Consider the following 20,158-nt stretch of genomic DNA (forward strand, 5'->3'; position numbering starts at 1 on the left):
CTTGCTCACCAGCACATGCCAATCATGGTGAACTCTGCTTTCAGCACTGGCCCAGTGGTACAACACCAGCCCTTTCCAACTCTAGAGGATAAGCGTAGTGGAGAGCTGCTGAAGAATCTACTGACTCATTCTTGGCTTATACATTCACCTCACACTTCTGAAGAAGGCACCCACCCTCTCCCCAGTAATTAAGGAGTGCCAGGAAGGAAAAAGAGAGGAGCCCAACATGATCCAACGATCAAGCATTCTGATGAGGCTTGTTTGCCAGAAGTGACTTCCCCATCCCCACCCCCTCCCCCAGAGACAGCAGGGATCCCCAGGCTACAGCTAGCATCTGAGATCCCATCCAAAATGGAACAAGGGTGACCCAAGGCAGAGAGAAAGCCTCTGATCCTCGTAGCGAGAGGACAGAAACCAGGCTTCAGTGTGAAGGACTGGGAAATGGTATTTGTTTCCAAATATCCTTTTTAGATCCAAGTACACATGGATGACATTCATTTCAAATAGATCTGCACAGAACAATGCCATCCATGGAAGGCTGAAACATGCCACGAGACCCTTGCTCTGATGATCTCAAAGGCCTCACTGTGAAGACATCTCTCCTGGCCCCCCATTCATCTTCCTTACCTCTGCAGGGAAAGTAATCACTTCCATCTCTTCTCTAAATGGAAAAAAAAAAAAGACAGCAAAACCAACAAGCCAAAACCCAGAAAAGTTGTAAGTTATCTTTAAAGGACAGATGCTGGAGTATTTTCTTTTGTGTCTCCTGCTACACATTTCATACATAAAAGAAAAGCAAAATTAAAACACAACTCACTGCACCACATACACTTCACACACACACACACTCTCTCTCTCTCTCTCTCTCTCTCTCTCTCTCTCTCTCTCTCTTTCTGAGGGCGGATGAGAGTCTGCGATCTTGGGCTGCCCAAGGAGAGCTGCCGCTCTATTTATAGAACAAGAGTGCTCAGAAAAAGACTGGTGGGTTTCAGCGGAAAAGGCTGGGGAAAAGATAAAGAACATGATTTCTTTGAAGCCTTCTCACAAACTGCATTTCTTCTCCTGATTCGCTGCTTGTGAGTACTATAGATATGCTGCAGAATATTTTTAAACATTTAGTCAAAAGCAATGAACCAAAAGTGGTCAAGAAAATAACACCCCAAAATAATGTGCTGTGTTTTGCACGTGGCAGCTGTGAAAGGCACCCACAGGAAACGCTGCTCGGCTGACAAGGCCTGTTTGCTCCCCCAGAGCAGAGTCAGGAGTGAAAGGGCCAGACCCTTGCACAGTTCGCTCAGGCCGTACCAGGCCACCGGACTCTGAGAGTCACTTTGTTGGGTTCTACGCACAAACAAATGAGCCAACTGTTGTTCAAGCCGTCTAGGATGCCCTTATTCCCAGCAGAGGCAAATTTGCAACACACACAGCACTGAGAAAACTCTCAAGCTCCAGTCAGATAGAGAGCAGCAGGTGGAAAGCGAACACGTGCCCACTAGCAAATACAGGCGAGACACCAATCCCAATGCTGGGCTCCCTGGAGGAAGCTAGTGAGAGCACTGGGCCTGAGCTGGAGTGTGGTCCTGAGTCCTGGCCATCCAGTGACCCGACAGACACATGCCCAACACACAGGCCCAAGACTACCACATGGAGCTGCTTGGGGAGAAGCGCCAGCCTCCAGTGGCCCTTGCTTAAGAGTAAGACAGCTCTGAGAATGCCTTTGAAAGGGGCTTCAAACCACAAGGCAGAGAAAGTCCAGAATGGACTCCCCGAGCCCAAGTCAAACACGCACCCGCCAGGCATTCTCTGTCTGGAAGGGACCAGCAGGCCCAGTCACAGGGTGAAGCTGCCCCCTCTCTGGGAAGGCAGTTAAGATCTCTTTCCTCCCTCCCTTCCTCCACTCCTTCCTCCAACACACGGCCGCATCACCAGGTGCTGGCCACTACACTGGGTGCTGAGGGCTACATGGGCAGGAGCTCAGACCAGAGAAGGGCAGGTGTGTGCACGCCAGAGTGCTCTGGGATGTCGGGCACAGGGCAGTGAGCAATGCCCTGTAAGGGAGGCTGCCTGAGACGACAGGTGTCTGAGCAGGCCAGGGAGGAGGGGCTGGACAGCCAAAGACCCGCAGCTGCTCCTTAGGGCTAGAGACAGAGTCCAGGGGTAGCTCAGAAATACACTCTGGAAACCTGACTGTGGCCACAGTGTGGGAAAGAAGAGGGGGTTGAAACGTGGAGGATGGCAGAACACTCCAGAAACTGGCATAAGGGGGTTTTTGGTGACAAAAGTCTGGGGTGGCAGGGGAGAGATGGACGTAGGCATGAGAATGTTCAGAAAGATGTGACAACTGACCAAGGCGAAGAGGAGGAGACGGGACAGAAATTCTGGACGACTTCGAAGAGTGCAGAGTTGCAGAGTTGCAGAGGGTGTGGGTTTCGTTCTGGACATGCTGAGTCTGTGGGCCTCAAAGTCGCCAGGGGAATTCGGTATAAGCCAACAGCCTGCTCTGTGGGTCTGTAATGCAGAAGGTTTAACGCAGGAGATGCCTTGCCAAGGGCCCCCAAGGAGAAGGCATGGAGTGCACAGAGGCCCAGGGAAATGGGAACCCAGGGACATCAACATCAGGCAGAAAGGAGGAAGGCAAGCCAGAATAGGAGAACAAGAAGAAAGTGGACAGAAGCGCAGGAGAGGAGAGAGCGCGTCGAGACGATCGCATCGATAGTGTCCAACGCAGCAGCGAGGTCATAAATGAGAATTGAGATGAGAATAAAGGATGCAGCCACCGGGGGTCACTAGGTCCTGCCAGAGCAAACGTGGTGGCCTGACGGGGTCGAAGCCAAATCAAATCACCCTGAGTGTGACCAGGACAGGAGAAAGCAAAATGACAGGTTTTTTCCAACTTCCAACTTTCTTTTTATGAACATGGAATCCATACTGTACATACTGTATTTGACCTTGCTATTTTTTCTGTCATGTATATTATCACCATATAGCCACATCAGCAAATGCATTTTTGCCGGCTATAGAGTATCTCATTGCACCTACACACGCTCGCCTCCATCATTCACCTGCTTCCCAGCGCCAGAATGTTTAGAATGCTTCCCGTTCTCTCAATGCTATCAACAGAACTTCAGTGGATATTCCCGTAAGTAAATATCTGCTTATGTCTTCAACTATCCTTACAGCAAATTAAGACAAGTGGGAATTTGGGGACCAAAGGTAGCCCAGAAACAGACACTCAAAGATTTGGAAGTTTGATGTGTAATAGGTGGCACTGCATACCAGGGTTTGTGGGGAGAGGGACTTCAGCAAAGGGGCTGAGATGGCAGGTTACCCAAGGACACCACACTCGTGAGCTCCTGGCAGACTCTGAATGTGCCAGAGAGCAAAAGGCAGAACTTGAAAACCTCCAGCAGATGATACAGAATTTCCAGTGACTTTGGAATTGAATGAGTTTCTTAAATATAATTAGAAACAATGTTAGACACAAGCTATGACTGCTAAACTCAACTATATTACAATTGAGAACTTCTGCTCATCAAAGACACCTCAAAAAGAGAGGAAAGCAAAGCTGAGGTGAGGAAAAATATGTATACTACTGCTGACAGCCAGTCAGTAACCAGAATACAGCAGAAACTCCCACAGAACAGGCTGGGCATGGTGGCTCATGCCTGTAATCTCAGCAGTCTGGGAGGTCGAGGCAGGTGGATCACCTAAGGTCAGGAGTTCGAGACCAGCCTGGCCAACATAGTAAAATTCTGTCTCTATTAAAAATACAAAAATTAGCTGGGCATGGTGGCAGACACCTGCAATCCCAGCTACTTGGGAGGCTGAAACAAGAGAATCGCTTGAACCCAGGAGGCAGAGGCTGCAGTGGGCCAAGATCTCCTCATTGCACTCCAGCCTGGGTGACAAGAGGGAAACTCCCTCTCAAAAAAAAGAAAAAAGAAAAAGAAAAGAAACTCCCACAGAATGATAAAAAAGAAAAATGACCAAAAAGAAAATCGGTAGAAAGTGTGAATCGGCATTTACCAGAAGAGTAAGTCAAATGGAGACTAAACCCCAAAGGATGCTTAACCCTGGGGGATGCCACAGAAGAGCCCATGGGCCAGCACCCTGGCACTCAGCTGTACAGGTGGGTCCATGGGTGCACAGTCCATGACTGTGCTTCACAATTTATGTGTATACTCCATGTATTATTCTGCATGTAAAATGGTAAAGGGAAAAACATAACCAACATAATAATGGAAGTAAAATCTCAGAGTATTAGTGTTCATATCTCCAGCATGTAAGGAGTGAGGATTTCCACATTTACCCAGTAAAAGCAAAAACAAATGAAAAACGGCTGCCACACAGGGGTGAAGAAAATGGAGGGGGCCAACCAAAAGACACATGTCCGGAGGCTGAGGGTAGCAAGCCACAGCCTGCCCAAAGGGACCCGGACAAAGAGGCTGGAGGCAGACAGCTGGGAAACTGGGGAGGGGGACAAAAAAATAGGAGAAAGGAGTGAAAATTAGCCAAATGTCCACTTCAGCTATCTATCTGTCCTTAGACCTTCCCAGTCTTTGAACGACAAAGCAGGTAAAACAGAAACCTAACTATGCTAATTAAGCAACATCATCCAAATTCACAAAGTCCCCTAAAAAGTGGAAATACTAGCATAAAAAATTAACATACAAATGTTTCAGTGGAAAGAAGCTGTTACAACTTATTGCTATCAATTTGCATCACTTTGTCTGTTTGTTGTTTGTTTGTTTTTGAGTCTGGCTCTGTCACCAGGCTGGATGGAGTGCAGTGGTGCAATCTCTGCTCACTGCACTCTCTGCCTCCCAGGTTCAAGCGATTCTCCTGCCTCAGCCTCCCAACTGGCTAGGATTATGGCCTCGCACTACCACACCCAGCTATTTTTTTATATTTTTAGTAGAGACAGGGTTTCACCATTCTGGCCAGGCTGGTCTCAAACTCCTGACCTCAATCCACACTCCTCAGCCTCCGCACCCAGCCCAATTTGCATGCCACTTTAAATTTCATGAGTATTTTTATATTTGCTTCCCTTCTCAACAGAACAAACATTTGTGGTCTATGAGACAGAAACTAATATTCCAGTCAACAACAAAAAAAAAGTGGTAAACAGAGAGACCGAGTAACTTGCCCAAGGTTGAACAACTAATGACAGGTCTCAAAAGAAATCCCACGCCTCTCCAATTCTATCTCAAAGCTTTGTCTGTGGTTTGCAGTTGATAAGCACCATGATTCACAAATAGGAAACAATCAGAAAATAATTTGTTCATAAAACATAAGGCACACACAACATATTCAAAGACCTAAAGGTTATCTTCAACACTTCTTCACACATACCACATCTGCTACCCGAGCAGGGGCCACCTTCATCTTTTAATCCTCACAGCAATTTTGAAATTGGTGGTAATATTCCCACTTTACACATTAGGAAACTAAGGGGAGAGGATTAAGTAATTCACCCAAGACCGCTTGGCTAATAAATGTCACACCCAGGATTCAAACCCAGAGCCCGGAAAATAATACTTGTTGGGAAAATAAAACTTCAGCATAAAAGTCTGCTGATAACAGATTTAAATCAATTAAGCAAAAGTAACTTCCTGTATCTACTCAAAATACTACCCATAGATTCATCTTCATTCAGGAACTACCTGCAACTTGCCCCATCACATATCTACCTATATCCCAATCTTAGCGCATCCTGGCAGAAGCTGAGGGAGTGTGCACGGCCAGGGCAGCAACGGAATGTGTGCCACACCAGCGTCTCCATGACACCAACGGCCAGCAGGAGAGAGCACACCAAGCAACTGCTGCACTGCAGAATCCCACTCAGCTGCGCAGAGCCAGGCCCTGAGTCTGGTGCTGCCATTGACAGAAAGGAACCCAACACAGGTTTTCTGAAGACCCCAAAACACCAACCCATGGAAAAAGGACAGTCATCCTTCCCTTACCAATCAAGATAATCCAGTTTCCCTGTTGCCACCACCCTGGTTTTCCTCCTTCAACGCACTGCCACCAAGATTAAAAGTGACCATGTTCCAAAGACCCTATGCCAAAGTTTCCACTGACAGAAGGAGGGACACCTCATTCCTGCCCCCACTAATGTGAGGAAGGACTAAACCAAAAAAGCCAAAAAGTGGCAGCGATATGTACGCCCAAACCCCCAAGAGAGCTGCTCCAGATCTGCCCTTCATTTGGAGTTCACACCCACTTTCCCTAAACCGAGGACACATCTCTTGCTGCAGTATGGCCAACACTGTTAACTTCCCCATGCACATACACAGACATCCTCACTGCTCACAGGATCTTGATTTTGAATTGGGGATGGTGGCGTTGGGGGTGGTGGGAATTTCATCACACAGCTAATCCCCATTGCCCCAGTCCTGGTCAAGGAGACCTAAGCAGTTCTGTCGGGGGTGGGGAAGTAGACAAGTGCTTGGCTGGTACGTGGGAACACACATAGACTCAATGCCACCTTTGCTTTGAATGAACATACACCATCTAGTGCTGCAGCAGCCATGTTAAGGCCACAAGGTAGCCAGTGTGGTTCCTGATGACATCAACCTGCAGCCAAATGCATTCCTGCCTGATAATGATGGGTCGGCTGAGTTCGCTCCCGATCGGTCAGCGTCACTGCTACTCCAATATAGTCTTGCATGCTGGTGTCCCAGGGGCCAGGCCTCCACCCTGAAACATACCTCATCTCACTGTTCAGTGACCCCACATTTCCTCTTTAGTTAATAATAGCATCACCAAAGCTAAAAGTAGTAGCAGACGCTCAACTCTTTCTCTCCCTCACTCCCCATTTCTAATTGGCTCTCTAGGATCATTGGCTGTATTTGTTAAAATAATGGAAGATTCTGCCCCTCGTCTTCAGCCCCACCTACCTCAGGACTAAGTTGTTCTACCTCTTGTCTCTGGGCCTCAGTGCGTCTCAAAGCGTGACCCAAACCACCACACATCAGAACCCCTGGAATGTTTGTTAAAAATGCAGGTGACGGCTGGCCTGAAGGCAGTGAGCTACCTCCAATGATGGTTCACAGTCAGGTACAGACTAAACCCTTTGCTCTATTCTTTATCCCGTTCTCACTACTTCACTGGACTACTCTAAAAAAAAAAAAAAAAAATCAGGTTATTAAAATAATAATATAGAAATAAAATAAATAAAAAGCAAGTTGCTGCTCCACTCCCAGCCTCCTGAGCCTTGGAAATACGGATTTTTGCCAAGAACCCAGGTGGTTCCTAAGCATACCAAGTTTGTTCTCTGTCCATCCTCCCTCCAACGGCTGCCACAATTCTCTCTCTCAGTGGGAGGATCTCAACCCCAACTTCCACTACAATTACCTGGCAAGCTTCAAGAAACAGTGACCACTGGCCCCACCTCACCGTAATCAGCATCAGCATGGGAAGGACCAGGGAGCCGCAGTGTTAAAAGCTCCAGGGGACTGGAAGCAGCATAGGGTCTCAGAGCCCAGGGCCCACTCACAAACCTCCCCTGGCTTTCCTCCTCATCTAGGAAGCCTTCCTGTGGCCCACAGGGCTCCTCCCAATCTGACAGGCTCCTCTCTCACCCCTCCCAGAACTACCCGAGCCAAACACAATCCACTCCTTTATTTCCCCACTCTTTTGAATATACACTTTCCTCTGCCTGGAAATCCTCAGCTCCTCTTCTACTGGCTGGAAAACGCCTGAGCTTAGAGATCCAAGTCAAATGCCACCACTTTCGGGAAGCCTTCCCAGACTCCTCCCAGGCAGAACTAACTGTCACCGTTTTGCAAGTACATGAACATCCATTACGAGGCTGTCTCCCTCCCCAGACCAACAGTCCCTGGGTTAAGCGGGTTTATTTATCTTAATCATCCCAGTGCCTCAGGAAGTTTTTAGTTTTATTTTTGTTTTGAGACAGGGTCTCACTCTGTCAACCAGCCTGGAGTGAAGTGGTGCAATCACAGCTCACGGCAGCCTTGAACTCCTGGGCTCTAATGATTCTCCCATCTCAGCCTCCCAAGTAGCTAGGACTACAGGTGCGCTAATTTTTTTTGCTGTTTTTTTGTAAAGACAGGGTCTCACTATGTTGCTCAGGCAATCCTCAGGCCTCGGCCTCCCAAAGTGCTGTGATTGCAGGCATAAGCCACCACAGCCAGCCAGGAAGTTTTACAAAATACCATAAAGGGCTAATATCCTTAATCTTTAAAGAACTTATAAAAATTGAGACCAAACTAACAATCTGGTAGAAAAGGGGCAAAAAATATAAACAATGTTTGACAAAAGAAAAAAATACAAAAAGCCCTTAAACATAGGAAAAGATGCTCAACTTAGCTCAAAAAGAAAAATATAACTAAGTGAAAATACTATTTGCACCATCAGACTGGCAAGAAACAAGGCCGTAGCTCACATCCCAGAACTTTGGAAGGATTAACCAAAATAATAATATAAATGGTTAAGTGGTTACCTCTAGGGAAAGAGTAGATGAGACAGGGAAGGCACACACATGATTTTACAAGGACTCCCTGGCAGGGGCAGCACCCAGCAGGCTAACTGAGCTCTGACTTGCTCCAGGTTCAAGTGTAAGCACTTCCCAGAGATCACCCACGTAATCCACATAAGGACATTCTAAGGGAGGCCCAGAAAACGTTCCCATTTCGCAGAACCATGGGCAAGGAGAAGAAAGAATCAGTATTTGTGGAGTACCTACTGTGTGCCAGGAGCTTATGTAAAACCTGTATTTAATCTGCCCTGAACAATAGTTATGACCCCATTTTACTTATGAAGAATCTGAGGTCCAGAGAGGACATGAACACCTACAAAGAAGTGACAGGTATGGGCTTCAGACCCAGATCTGTCTGATTTCAACCCTCTCCAAACTTAGCAAATGAAAAACATTTTTTATGTCTGGGGAAGACTTACTTTTCATTATTTTTGTCTGTACAAGTTCAGACTAAATTATAGCCACAACCAATCACCCTACTTTTTCTGAAAGTAAATTTATGCACAAACCCATCTCCCCTACACACCAAAGGCACAAACCTTAACCACCAGCAACAGAAGCGACATCCCGAAACACACAAACACTATCTGTAGTTCATTAAGGTAGGAAAGACTCAGCTTCCACGAAACCTATGGAACAAAATCCATCTCCCTATCGAGCTATGGAATGAAATCACTGTTTCAATAAATGTTTATTGAGCACTTGAGTGCTGAGTGCGGCTTGGAATACTACGATGAAAGGGACTCGACCCTTGAACTTTCAGGAAACTGCTCCAGCAGAGGGATACTTTGCATCATGAGAAGTATCAGAAGAATGTGCTTTAAAATGCTCAGGAAAAAAATAATAATAATAAAAATAAAATGCTCAGAAAAAAAGGGGGTGGCGATGGGGGGTGGAGAGAGATGAAACAAGACACAAGGCTGATGTGATTAATTCAACTGTCTCTACTTCTGTGTCTGTTTGGAAATTTCCATAAATTGTTTTGAAGTGTCATGAGAGGGGTGCGACAGGGCGCTTTGGAAACTTGGAAGTCAGTGAAACACACCAGATGTCTGAAGCTGGTGCTGCCTGGGCTCGAGGCAGCCTCCCCAGCTTCCTGACCTATCGATCCCACCTCAGACGGCAAGGCACCAAACAGAAAAGCACCTGAGAACAGTGTGGCAGTGCAGCCACTATCAGCATTCAACCTCCTCTCCCCTGGCACGTGCTCAACCAGCTGCTTCCTCACCCGTTTTCAGACACTTGGTGGAAATAAAGTCCCATATTAAACAGTCCAACACAAGGCAGACTTGTTTGCTGGGAGTTACTTTTTATTCACTTAAGCCCACCCAGAGCCCAGCCACTGCTAACACCTACTACTCACATTCCAAGATAATATCCCTCATATATGTTTTCTCTTTTTTTTTCCTTTTTTGAGAAGGAGTCTCGTTCTGTCACCCAGGCTGGACTGCAGCGGCACAATCTTGGCTCACTGCAACTTCCACCTCCCAGGTTCAAGAGATTCTCCTACCTCAGCCTCCCAAGTAGCTGGGACTATGGGCGTGTACCATCACGCCTGACTAATTTTTTGTTATTTTTAGTAGAGATGGTATTTCACCATGTTGGCCAGGCTGGTCTCGAACTCCTGACAGCAGGTGATCCTCCCGCCCTGGGCACCCAAAGTGCTGGGATTACAGGCGTGAGCCACGGCACCCAGCCCCATCTGTTTTCAAGTGTGTAAATAAAATGGAAAAGTGGAGCTGGGCATGGTGTCTCAAACCTGTAATCTCAACACTTTGAGAGGACGAGGCAGGCAGATCACTTGAGCCCAGGAATTCAAGACCAGCCTGGTCAACACAGCAAGACTCCATCTCTATAAAAACTATAAAAATTGGCTGAGTGTGGTGGCATACACCTGTAGTCCTAACTACTAGGGAAGGTGGGGCAGAAAAACTGCTTGAACCCAGGAATTTAGGCTCCAGTGAGCTATGACTGAACCACTGCACTGCTGCACTGTAGCCTGGATGACAGAATAAGACCATGTGTCTAAAAAAAAAAGTCAAAATAAAATTGCCAGATGCTATGGCTCACACCTGTAATCTCAGCACTTTGGGAGAAAGAGGTAGGCAAATCACTTGTGCCCAGGAGTTCAAGACCAGACTGGGCAACACAGTAAGACATCATCTCTACAAAAAAATTAAAAAATTAGTTGGCCATGATGGCACACACCTGTGGTCCCAGCTACTGGGGAGGCCAAGGCAGGAAAATCCCCTAAGCCCAAGAGTCCAAGGTTGCAGTGAGTGATGATGGCACCACTGCACTCCAGCCTGGTGACACCCTATGTCAAGGCCAGGCACATGGCTCACATCCGTAATCCCAGCACTTTGGGAGGCTGAGGCAGGCAGATCACTTGAGGTCAGGTGTTCCTAACCAGCCTGGCCAACATGGTGAAACCCCACCTCTATTAAAAATGCAAAATTAGCTGGGTGTGGTGGCACACACCTGTAATCTCAGCTACTTGGGAGGCTGAGGCAGGAGAATCACTTGAACCCAGGAGGCGGAGGTTGCACTGAGCTGAGATCGTGCCACTGCACTCCAGCCTGGGTGACAGAGTGAGACTCGTCTCAAAAAAAAAAAAAACAAAAAAAAAAGATCCTGTATGAAAAAAAATTTAAAAACATAAAAACGCAAAGGGGAGTTATATGATGTACGAATTATTTAATAACTTAAAAGCAACAATAACGTGCTTTTCCAAACAGTTTGCCTGTCAGGCTAAAATACATCCTATTTATACCAAGACCTTGAGCTCGCCACTTAGATAAGTATAGATTTATTTTCAGCATAGGAGTTAAAAGTTTAAACAAAGGGGAACATAATGAAGTTGTTCCATAGAATGTACACATTTATTAGGATATTACAAAATTTAAATCCTATGTTTTCACAAGCATGCCCTTTTGTATATCTGACTCCTGAAATTCAATCTAATTTGATCCAACAGCACTGTTTTGGCTGTTTTAGGACATTCCAGACAAGGCTGAGGGCAGCCACTTCTCCATCCTGAATCATCGCCATGTCGTGACACAGCCCCTCTTATCATTAGGAGTCTTCCATTGACAGGAAGCATAACACAGGATAGCGTGTTATGCCTTTTTGTTTCCTTTGATATGAAATATAATACATCCTCATTTTAGAAAATGCAGGCAAGCAGATGTAAACATAAAAATAATACAAATTCCACCACCTAACACAACCCCCAATATCATCTGTGAAACTTCCTCTGCCGTCTTATTTCCGGTGCTTTACACACTGCTGAAATGCATTCTGTAAACATACCTTTGCCTCTTTATTTCTCCAACATCACACAGTACTGTCCCTGCCGCTGCCCTCCTCCATTACCTGGCTGGCTGCTTCAGCCACTGAGGGCTGCAGGCTCTGCCACTTTCTGGCTTTGCGACCTGGTGCAGCCGCCATGAAGTTGTGAAGTGGCACAGCACGCGCACAGAGCACAGCACGGGACCCGCCTGCAGTACCCATTTTATCAGCTACTATCATTAACGCCCTGAGACATTAAACTGGAGTGTTCTGGTGGAGCTTTTCCTAAGCTGGACTTGGACCTGGGGTGGTTTGCAACTTTTTATATTTAATGGTACAATAAACATGTTCATGAGCTTCATATTTAAGATTAGTTCCTCAGGTCAGGACCCCACTGTTAGAATTTTGGACCAAGAGTCTCTTGCAGTTATTCAGACACTCACTAAATCATTTTCCCAAATGGTTATACCCATTTCTACTACCAGAGGGCAAAGAAGCTGCAGTAACTACAAAAGTTTCTAAAAACAGCAAAATTCCCACTTATACAAAATACTAGTTAGATATGAAAACAAAGACAATTGTGACTAACAAGACAATAAAAATACACTTTGACATTAGATTCATGCCTCATTTGTCATATCTCCCTTAAATGTAAGAAAAAAATAAAAATTTAAAAAAATAGACTCAGGCCTGAATTCTTGACGAATCTGGTTCTACTTGCCATCGAAGTACACAAAAATGTTCAGCAACTACACAGAGAGAAAGCAGATAGAGAACAACTTCTCAGACTTCCTTTTTGCCCAGCTTCTGATACGGGTCCATTTTTATCGGGTTCAAATACAGAGAATGTCAAATGAGACTGGATTTAATGAGATGAGTGTTATTTCAAGTTTATCAAACTATAAGAAGCACTGAATCAAGTCCATATTCTCAAATATAAAATGTAGAAGAGGCTGGGCACAGCAGATCATGCCTGCAATCCCAGCACTTTGGGAGGCTGAGGTCGGCAGATTGCTTGAGTCCAGGAGTTCGAGGCCAGCCTAGGCAACATAGCAAGAACCTGTCTCCACAAAAAATACAAAAATTACCCAGGTATGGTGGTGCATGCACACTTGTGGTCCCAGTTACTCAGGAGGCTGAGTGGAAGGATCACTTGAGCTCGGGAGATAGAGGCTGCAGTGAGTGGAGATCATACCACTACACTCCAGCCTGGGTAACAGTGAGACCCTGTCTCAAAAAAATAAAATAAAACAGGGCCGGGTGCGGTGGCTCATGCCTGTAATCCCAGCACTTTGGGAGGCCGAGGCGGGTGGATCACGAGGTCAAGAGATCGAGACCATCCTGGTCAACATGGTGAAACCCTGTCTCTACTAAAAATACAAAACATTAGCTGGGCATGGTGGTGCATGCCTGTGATCCCAGCTACTCAGGAGGCTAAGGCAGGAGAATTGCCTGAACCCAGGAGGCGGAGGTTGCAGTGAGTCGAGATCGTGCCATTGCACTCCAGCCTGGGTAACAAGAGCGAAACTCCGTCTCAAAAAAAAATAAAAAATAAATAAATAAATAAATAAAACAAAATAAAATGTAGAAGAGTTCCATGGCAGTAAAAAATTCTGAAATGCAGATACTTCCTTTTAAACCCTTTAAACATGTAAATGCCTCATAACCATCCATAAGAATCGTTTTATGAACTCCACTGAGATTACCAAGCACTCATGAGAAGCTCTGTGGCTGTTTTTCCATACTGCAAGGCTGTCTGCACAGCTGGGGAGGCAGACTCCAGCTGGAGAGCGCTCCTCTTCAACAGACAGTGCTGGAACAAATGCACATCCACACAGGAAGGACGAAGCTGGAACCTGACCGCACACCACATACAAAAAATAACTCAAAATTGATCAAAGACTAAATATACTAATAATAGCTGAAACTATAAAACTCGTGGAAGAACACAGGTATAAATCTTGACTTAGGATTAGGCAAGGGTTTCTTAAGTATAACACCAAAAGCATAAGCAACAACAACAACAAAAGAAATTGGACTTCATCAAAATTAAAAACTTTTGTGCCTCAAAAGACACTATCAAGAGAGTGAAAACACAACTCACAGAATGAGAAAAAATATTTGCAAATCATGTATCTGATAAGGGTCTAGTACCCAGAATATATAAAGAAATCTTACAATTCAATAAGAAGACAACCCAATTTTGAAAATGGACAATGGACTTGAATAGATTATTTCTCCAAAACATACACACAAATGGTCAAGAAGCACATGACAAGATGCTCAACATTGTTAGCCATCAAGGAAATGAATAATATAATACCCTATTGTTAAATTATTAAATATTATAATAAGTGGAAAGTGTTGGCAAGTATGGAAAAATTGGAACCCTCATATACTGCTGGAGGGAACGTAAAATGGTGCAGCCATTGTGGAAAACAGTTTCACAGTTCCTCAATAAGATAAACATAGTATTACCTAGCAATTTAACTCATGCATATACCCAAAAGAAATGAAAACAGGTCAGCCAGGCACAGTGGCTCACACCTGTAATCCCAGCATTCTGGGAGGCCGAGGCAGGAAGATCACTTGAGCCCAGGTGTTCCAGACCAACCTGCACAACATAGCAAGACCTCATCTCTACAAAAAATTACAAAATTAGCCAGGCCTGTTGGCACACATCTGTAGTCACAGCTACTTGGGAAGCTGAGGTGGAAGACTGCTTGAGCCCAAGAGGCAGAGGCTGCAGTGAGCCATGACTACACCACTGCACTCCAGCCTGGGTGACAGAGACCCTGTCTCAAATGTTAGAAAAAATACAAAATAAATGAAAACAGGCATTCAAATAATAATTTGTACATGAATGTACACAGCAGCTCTCTATTCACAATAGTCAAAAGATAGATGCGACCCAAATATCTGTCAACTGATGAATGATCAACAAAATACGGTACATCCACAGAACAGAACATTATTTACATGTAAAAAAAAATGAAGTTCTGAAACGTACAATGTAAATAAACCTTGAAAACATAGTGCTCAGTGGCTAAGCGCAGTGGCTCATGCATATAATCCTAGCACTTTAGGAGGCCGAGGCGGTCAGATCACTTGAGGTCACAAATTGGAGACCAGCCAACCACAACATGGTGAAACTCCCTCTCTACTAAAAATACAAAAATCAGCCGGGCATGGTGGAGCACACCTGTAATCCCAGCTACTCGGGAGGCTGAGGTGGGAGGATCACTTGAACCTGGGAGGTAGACATTGCAGTGAGCTGGAATTGAACCACTGCACTCCACCCTGGGTGAAAGGGCAAGACTCTGTCTAAAAAAATAAATGAAATATGCAGATGAGGCAAATCCACAGAGATGGAAAGCAGATTCGTGGCTGTCAAGGGCTGGGAGGAGGGGGAAATGAGGAGTCACTCACAATGGGCATGGGATTTCCATGTGGGCAATAAAAAAGTTCCCAAACTAGCTTTTGGCTCAGAGACAGCCAAGGTGCAACTTTCTTCAGTCGTCCTGAATCCGGGTTCATCCAACACCAGCCGCCTCCACTATGCCGCCGAAGTTTAACCCCAATGAGATCAAAGTCGTATATGTGAGGTGCACCGGGGGTGAAGTCGGTGCCCCTTCTGCACTGGCCCCCAAGATTGGCCCCCTAGGTCTGTCTCCAAAAAAGGTTGGTGATGACATTGCCAAGGCAACAGGTGACTGGAAGGGCCTGGGGATTACAGTGAAACTGACCATTCAGTACAGACAGGGCCAGATTGAGGTGGTGCCTTCTGCCTCTGCCCTGATCATCAAAGCCCTCAAGGAACCACCAAGAGACAGAAAGAAACAGAGAAACATTAAACACAGTGGGAATATCACTTTTGATGAGATTGTCAACACCGCTCGACAGATATGGCACTGATCTTTAGCTAGAGAACTCTCTGGAACCATCAAAGAGATCCTGGGGACGGCCCAGTCTGTGGGCTGTAATGTTGATGGCCACCACCCTCATGACATCATCGATGACATCAAGAGTGGCACTGTGGAATGCCCAGCTAGTTAAGAAGCGCAAAGGAAAATATTTCAATAAAGAATCATTTGATAACTAGAAAAAAAAAAAATTCCCAAACTAGATAGAGGTGATGGCTACACAATGCCATTAATGTACTTAATGCTACTTAACTGTATACTTTTAAATGGTTAAAATAGTAGGTTTAAAAGAAAAAGAGTGGCCCTTTTCCATCATTCTATAAGGACAAAGCACCATTCATCAGGGGATGGGAGTCCAGCCCTTCCTGTGGGGGAGAGGGAGGCAGACACCCTTCACCCTCAGACACAGAACAGCAGAGTGGGCAGCAGGTGATCAACAAACACCCACTACTCAGGAACACACATGGACATGGAAAACGGGGCCACTGCACAGGAATTCGAGGGGAGGGGAGGGCACGTCCAGAGCAGCAGAGACACAGCCTGGACCCGTGGCTGACCACCCCACGGCCAGCCCCAGATCACACCCAGCCAAGTGCCCAGAAAACAGCAATTCAAACCCGCAGCCTGGCAAACACCAACTAAATTAGAACAGAAAGGGGGAGGGGGGAGGCTGATGGGAAAACATGCCATTAAGCACATGCACAAACCTGAAATGAATGATTGCAGAAAATGGCAGACCATTTCAGAAAAGATGTGGTTCTTGTTGTTAGTAAGATGCAGGAAGACATGGCCTTTATTTAAAAAGTTAAAATTAAAATGTTTTTAAAGGACAGGGAGCACTAAAATAAGAACAGGATGAAATTAAAAGACAACAAGCTAAAATGCTGACCAAGATTAGAAGAGAAAACAAAAACAATCACACTAAGGAAAAATTAAAATCCAAATGGAAGGAGCCAAAGGGAAAAATGTACATTACAAAAAATGTCACTAGTGGCAAAAAGACAAAACTGAGAGGCTCCCAGAATGCTGATGGATATGGTGGAGAGCGAAAAATACCGAGATGGACAGAGTGGTAAGGAGACAGATGGTCTAACCCACAGATAAGAACCTCCCCCCAAAAAATACAATAAATGGAGATTCAATATGAGAGGTAGAGACAAAAGCCTTCCTAACAGAAAGCTACGCAACTCATTTTAAGAGGGTGGGACAACCCTAAACCTAAGCCAATCCCAACAATGGAAACAAAGACCTGCCAGCCTGAAATCTGGAAACTCCTAGGCACTCTTGTGCCAGGACTGAAGGGAGATGGGCTGCCGCCTTGGCACAAGACACACACTGTCTCCTCTACCTACAACTCCAGCTCCACGACTCCATCTAGAAGATGAACACAGACCGCAACATAGCAAGCAAGCCTTCAAAGACCAAAGAGCCAGATGAAGGTATGTTTCTGGGAAAATCAGAATGATTTGAGCATCAAAAAGAATGACTGTAAATGACTGTAAAACACTGAATAAAAATAGCCACAAATCCATATAATGATACTCAGGGTGGGTGTGGGGGTTTAGGGTATGCAGGGAGAGAAACATTTGCCTCTATTGGGGTGACTATTTACCAAATCCTTACCTTGAAAACTGGTAATTAGCCGGGTGCGGTGGCTCAAGCCTGTAATCCCAGCACTTTGGGAGGCCAAGGCGGGCAGATTACGAGGTCAAGAGATCGAAACCATCCTGGCCAACATGGTGAAACTCCGTCTCTACCAAAAATACAAAAAAACTAGCTGGGCGTGGTGGCATGCTCCTGTAGTCCCAGCTACTTGGGAGGCTGAAGCAGGGGAATCGCTTGAACCCAGGAGGCAGAGGTTGCAGTGAGCCGAGATTGTGCTACTGCACTCCAGCCTGGCGCCTGGTGACAGAGTGAGACTCTGTCTCGGAAAAAAAAAAAAAAAAAAAAAAAAAACTGGTAATTAAACAGAAAGAATCCAGCAATTGCCCTACCTTTTTAGGAGGAACTATGGTCCTAACCTCGGATGAAGTGAGAAAATATCTTTTTTATTTTTATTTTTTTGACAGAGTCTTGCTCTGTCACCCAGGCTGGAATGCAGTGGCACATTTTGGCTCACTGCAATCTCCGCCTCCTGGGTTCATGCAATTCTCCTGCCTCCGCCTCTGGAGTAACTGGGATTACAGGCGCCCACCATCACGCCCAGCTAGTTTTTTTGCATTTTTAGTAGAGGCGAGGTTTCACCATTTTGGCCAGGCTGGTCTCAAACTCCTGACCTCAAGTGATGCACCTGCCTCAGCCTCCCAAAGTGCTAAGATTACAGGCGTGAGTCACCTTTCCCGGCCCCGAGAAAAGATAGAACACCAATAGATAAATGTGGAATAAAGGGCAGAATGGGGAGGTGGAAATCTCCATTTTGCAAACTCTCATAATAAAATTCATTCAGCGGTGGCTCACACCTGTAATCCCAGCACTTTGGGAGGCCGAGGCGGGTGGATCACGAGGTCAAGAGATCGAGACCATCCTGGTCAACATGGTGAAACCCCGTCTCTACTAAAAATACAAAAAATTAGCTGGGCGTGGTGGCGCGTGCCTGTAATCCCAGCTACTCAGGAGGCTGAGGCAGGACAATTGCCTGAACCCAGGAGGCAGAGGTTGCGGTGAGCCGAGATCCCGCCATTGCACTCCAGCCTGGGTAACAAGAGCGGAACTCTGTCTCAAAAAAATAAAAAAAATAAAAATAAATTCATTCAGGCAAGTCCTGTATTGTTATAAATGTGGAAACCATTTGGGGAAAAGGATATTTGCACAGTGCCCAGGAATCACCTATTCCTTCCTAACTGTAAAGGAGAAATCATATCTCCAATGAAGAGATCTGGTCAGACAGGGTGGTTCATGCCTGTAATCCCAGAATTTTGGGAGGCCAAGGCAGAAGGATCACTTTAGGACAGTTCAAGACCAGACTGGCTTGACGTAGGGAAATCCCATGTCTCTTTAAGAAAAGGAGAAAGGAGAAAGGAAGAGGAAAGAGAAGAAGAAGAAGAAGATGAAGAAGAAGAAAGAAAAGACCTAACAATCTCCTGTAAACCAAGTGATGACACAGCAGAGGGGGACATCCTGGCAGGGCATGCCCACTTCCGAGTGGAATGCAGTACAGAGCACAGAGAGTCCCATATTTAGGGATGTGCCCAAAATGTCAACCGAAATACAGAAGTGAGAGTCTTTGAAACCTCTCACTTCTACTTTATAGGAAATATAGAAGATTTAAAAGTGATGTAAAAGAATGCATGAGCAATCAGAAAAATCCAGAAACAGATTTTATTAGGTTGGTGCAAAAGTAGTAGCGGCTTCTGCCATTAAAAGCCATTAATACAGCTGGGCATGGTGGGTCACACCTGTAATCCCAGCACTTTGGGAGGCTTAGGCGGGCAGATCACCTAAGGTCAGTAGTTCGAGACCTGCCTGGCCAACATAGTGAAACCCTGTCTCTACTAAAAATACAAAAATTAGTCAGACATGGTGGCAGGTGCCTGTAATCTCAGCTGCTTGAGAGACTGAGGCAGGAGAATCATTTGAAACCAGGAGACAGAGGTTGCAGTGAGCCAAGATTGCACCACTGCACTCCAGCCTAGCGACAGAGTAAGACTCCGTCTCAAAAAAAAAATTAAAAAGTTGATGTCATAGTAGGCAGGTAGGGAATGGGAAGAGAGGACAGTAGAAACTGTTCTAATTTAACAAACTAAAGAGGTACAACAAAAATTTGATTGGTACCTGGTTCCCAAAAGGAAGGTCATATATGACATTTCTGGTTCAACTGGGGAAATTTGAAAATGATCTGGATATTAAATGTTAGAAAATTACAATTCAATTTTCAGGTATAATGGTATTCTTATATAGGAAAATCTCCTCATTTTGTGGAGACGTTCACTGAGGCAGTTAGGGGTAAACTGTGCTGGTTCTGGGGCTTCTTGCAACCCCCTTCCTCTCTCTCCCCTGCCAGTCCTTTCTTCTGTGACTGGTTCTCCTCATCCTCCTCCGCCCACCTCCTAAAAGCCAATGGCCCCAGCATCCAATCAGGCCCTGACCCCGTCATACTGTCCTCATTCTCGGGCTCAGATGAACCATCCTCACTGCTGCCACATGACTGGGGACTGGGGAGGAAGGGACAAAGGAGGCCCAATCTGGAATCAGTGAGACCTACATGGCTTCACGGCACACTAGCAAGCCACCTAACTGCTAAGTCTATGTCACTCGCTGGCAAAACTGGGGTAGTGGAGAATAAGATGATCCAGGATAGCATGTGGTGGAGCTAGGTAAGAGTAAAATCCCCAAAGTTGTCCTCTACTACAGCTCCTTAAATGAGAAAGAGTTCCATTAGCCAGGTCATCACAGGAACCACAAACCTCCTTTCCCCCAACACCCACACCAAACCATCACTGAGCTC

At 45.7% G+C, this 20,158-nt stretch overlaps 1 protein-coding gene and 1 pseudogene across 6 annotated transcripts in view; one reads left to right on the forward strand and one right to left on the reverse strand.

Moving 5' to 3' along the window:
• The window catches only part of DGKD (diacylglycerol kinase delta), a 118,420-nt gene that overhangs the window by 79,234 nt on the left and 19,028 nt on the right, over positions 1 to 20,158 (reverse strand). The window contains exon 1 of one of the 6 annotated variants that reach the window (XM_021676865.2): positions 11,813 to 11,859. The exons of 4 other annotated variants lie outside the window; for them this stretch is intronic. Coding sequence is in view for 1 of the 2 variants with exons in the window: in XM_021676860.2 (XP_021532535.2) it covers positions 628 to 786 (159 nt within the window). In the remaining variant the exon portion in view is untranslated. Of the gene's footprint in view, positions 1 to 627; positions 860 to 11,812; positions 11,860 to 20,158 lie in introns of those variants that run through there. One more of the 6 variants, XM_021676860.2, reaches the window with a different exon arrangement.
• LOC135273596 (large ribosomal subunit protein uL11-like) lies at positions 15,281 to 15,847 on the forward strand (annotated as a pseudogene).

The sequence above is a fragment of the Aotus nancymaae genome, unplaced genomic scaffold, assembly GCF_030222135.1.
Source record: "Aotus nancymaae isolate 86718 unplaced genomic scaffold, 86718_ANA_hifiasm-v0.15.2.pri h1tg000008l, whole genome shotgun sequence".
NCBI lineage: Eukaryota > Metazoa > Chordata > Mammalia > Primates > Aotidae > Aotus > Aotus nancymaae.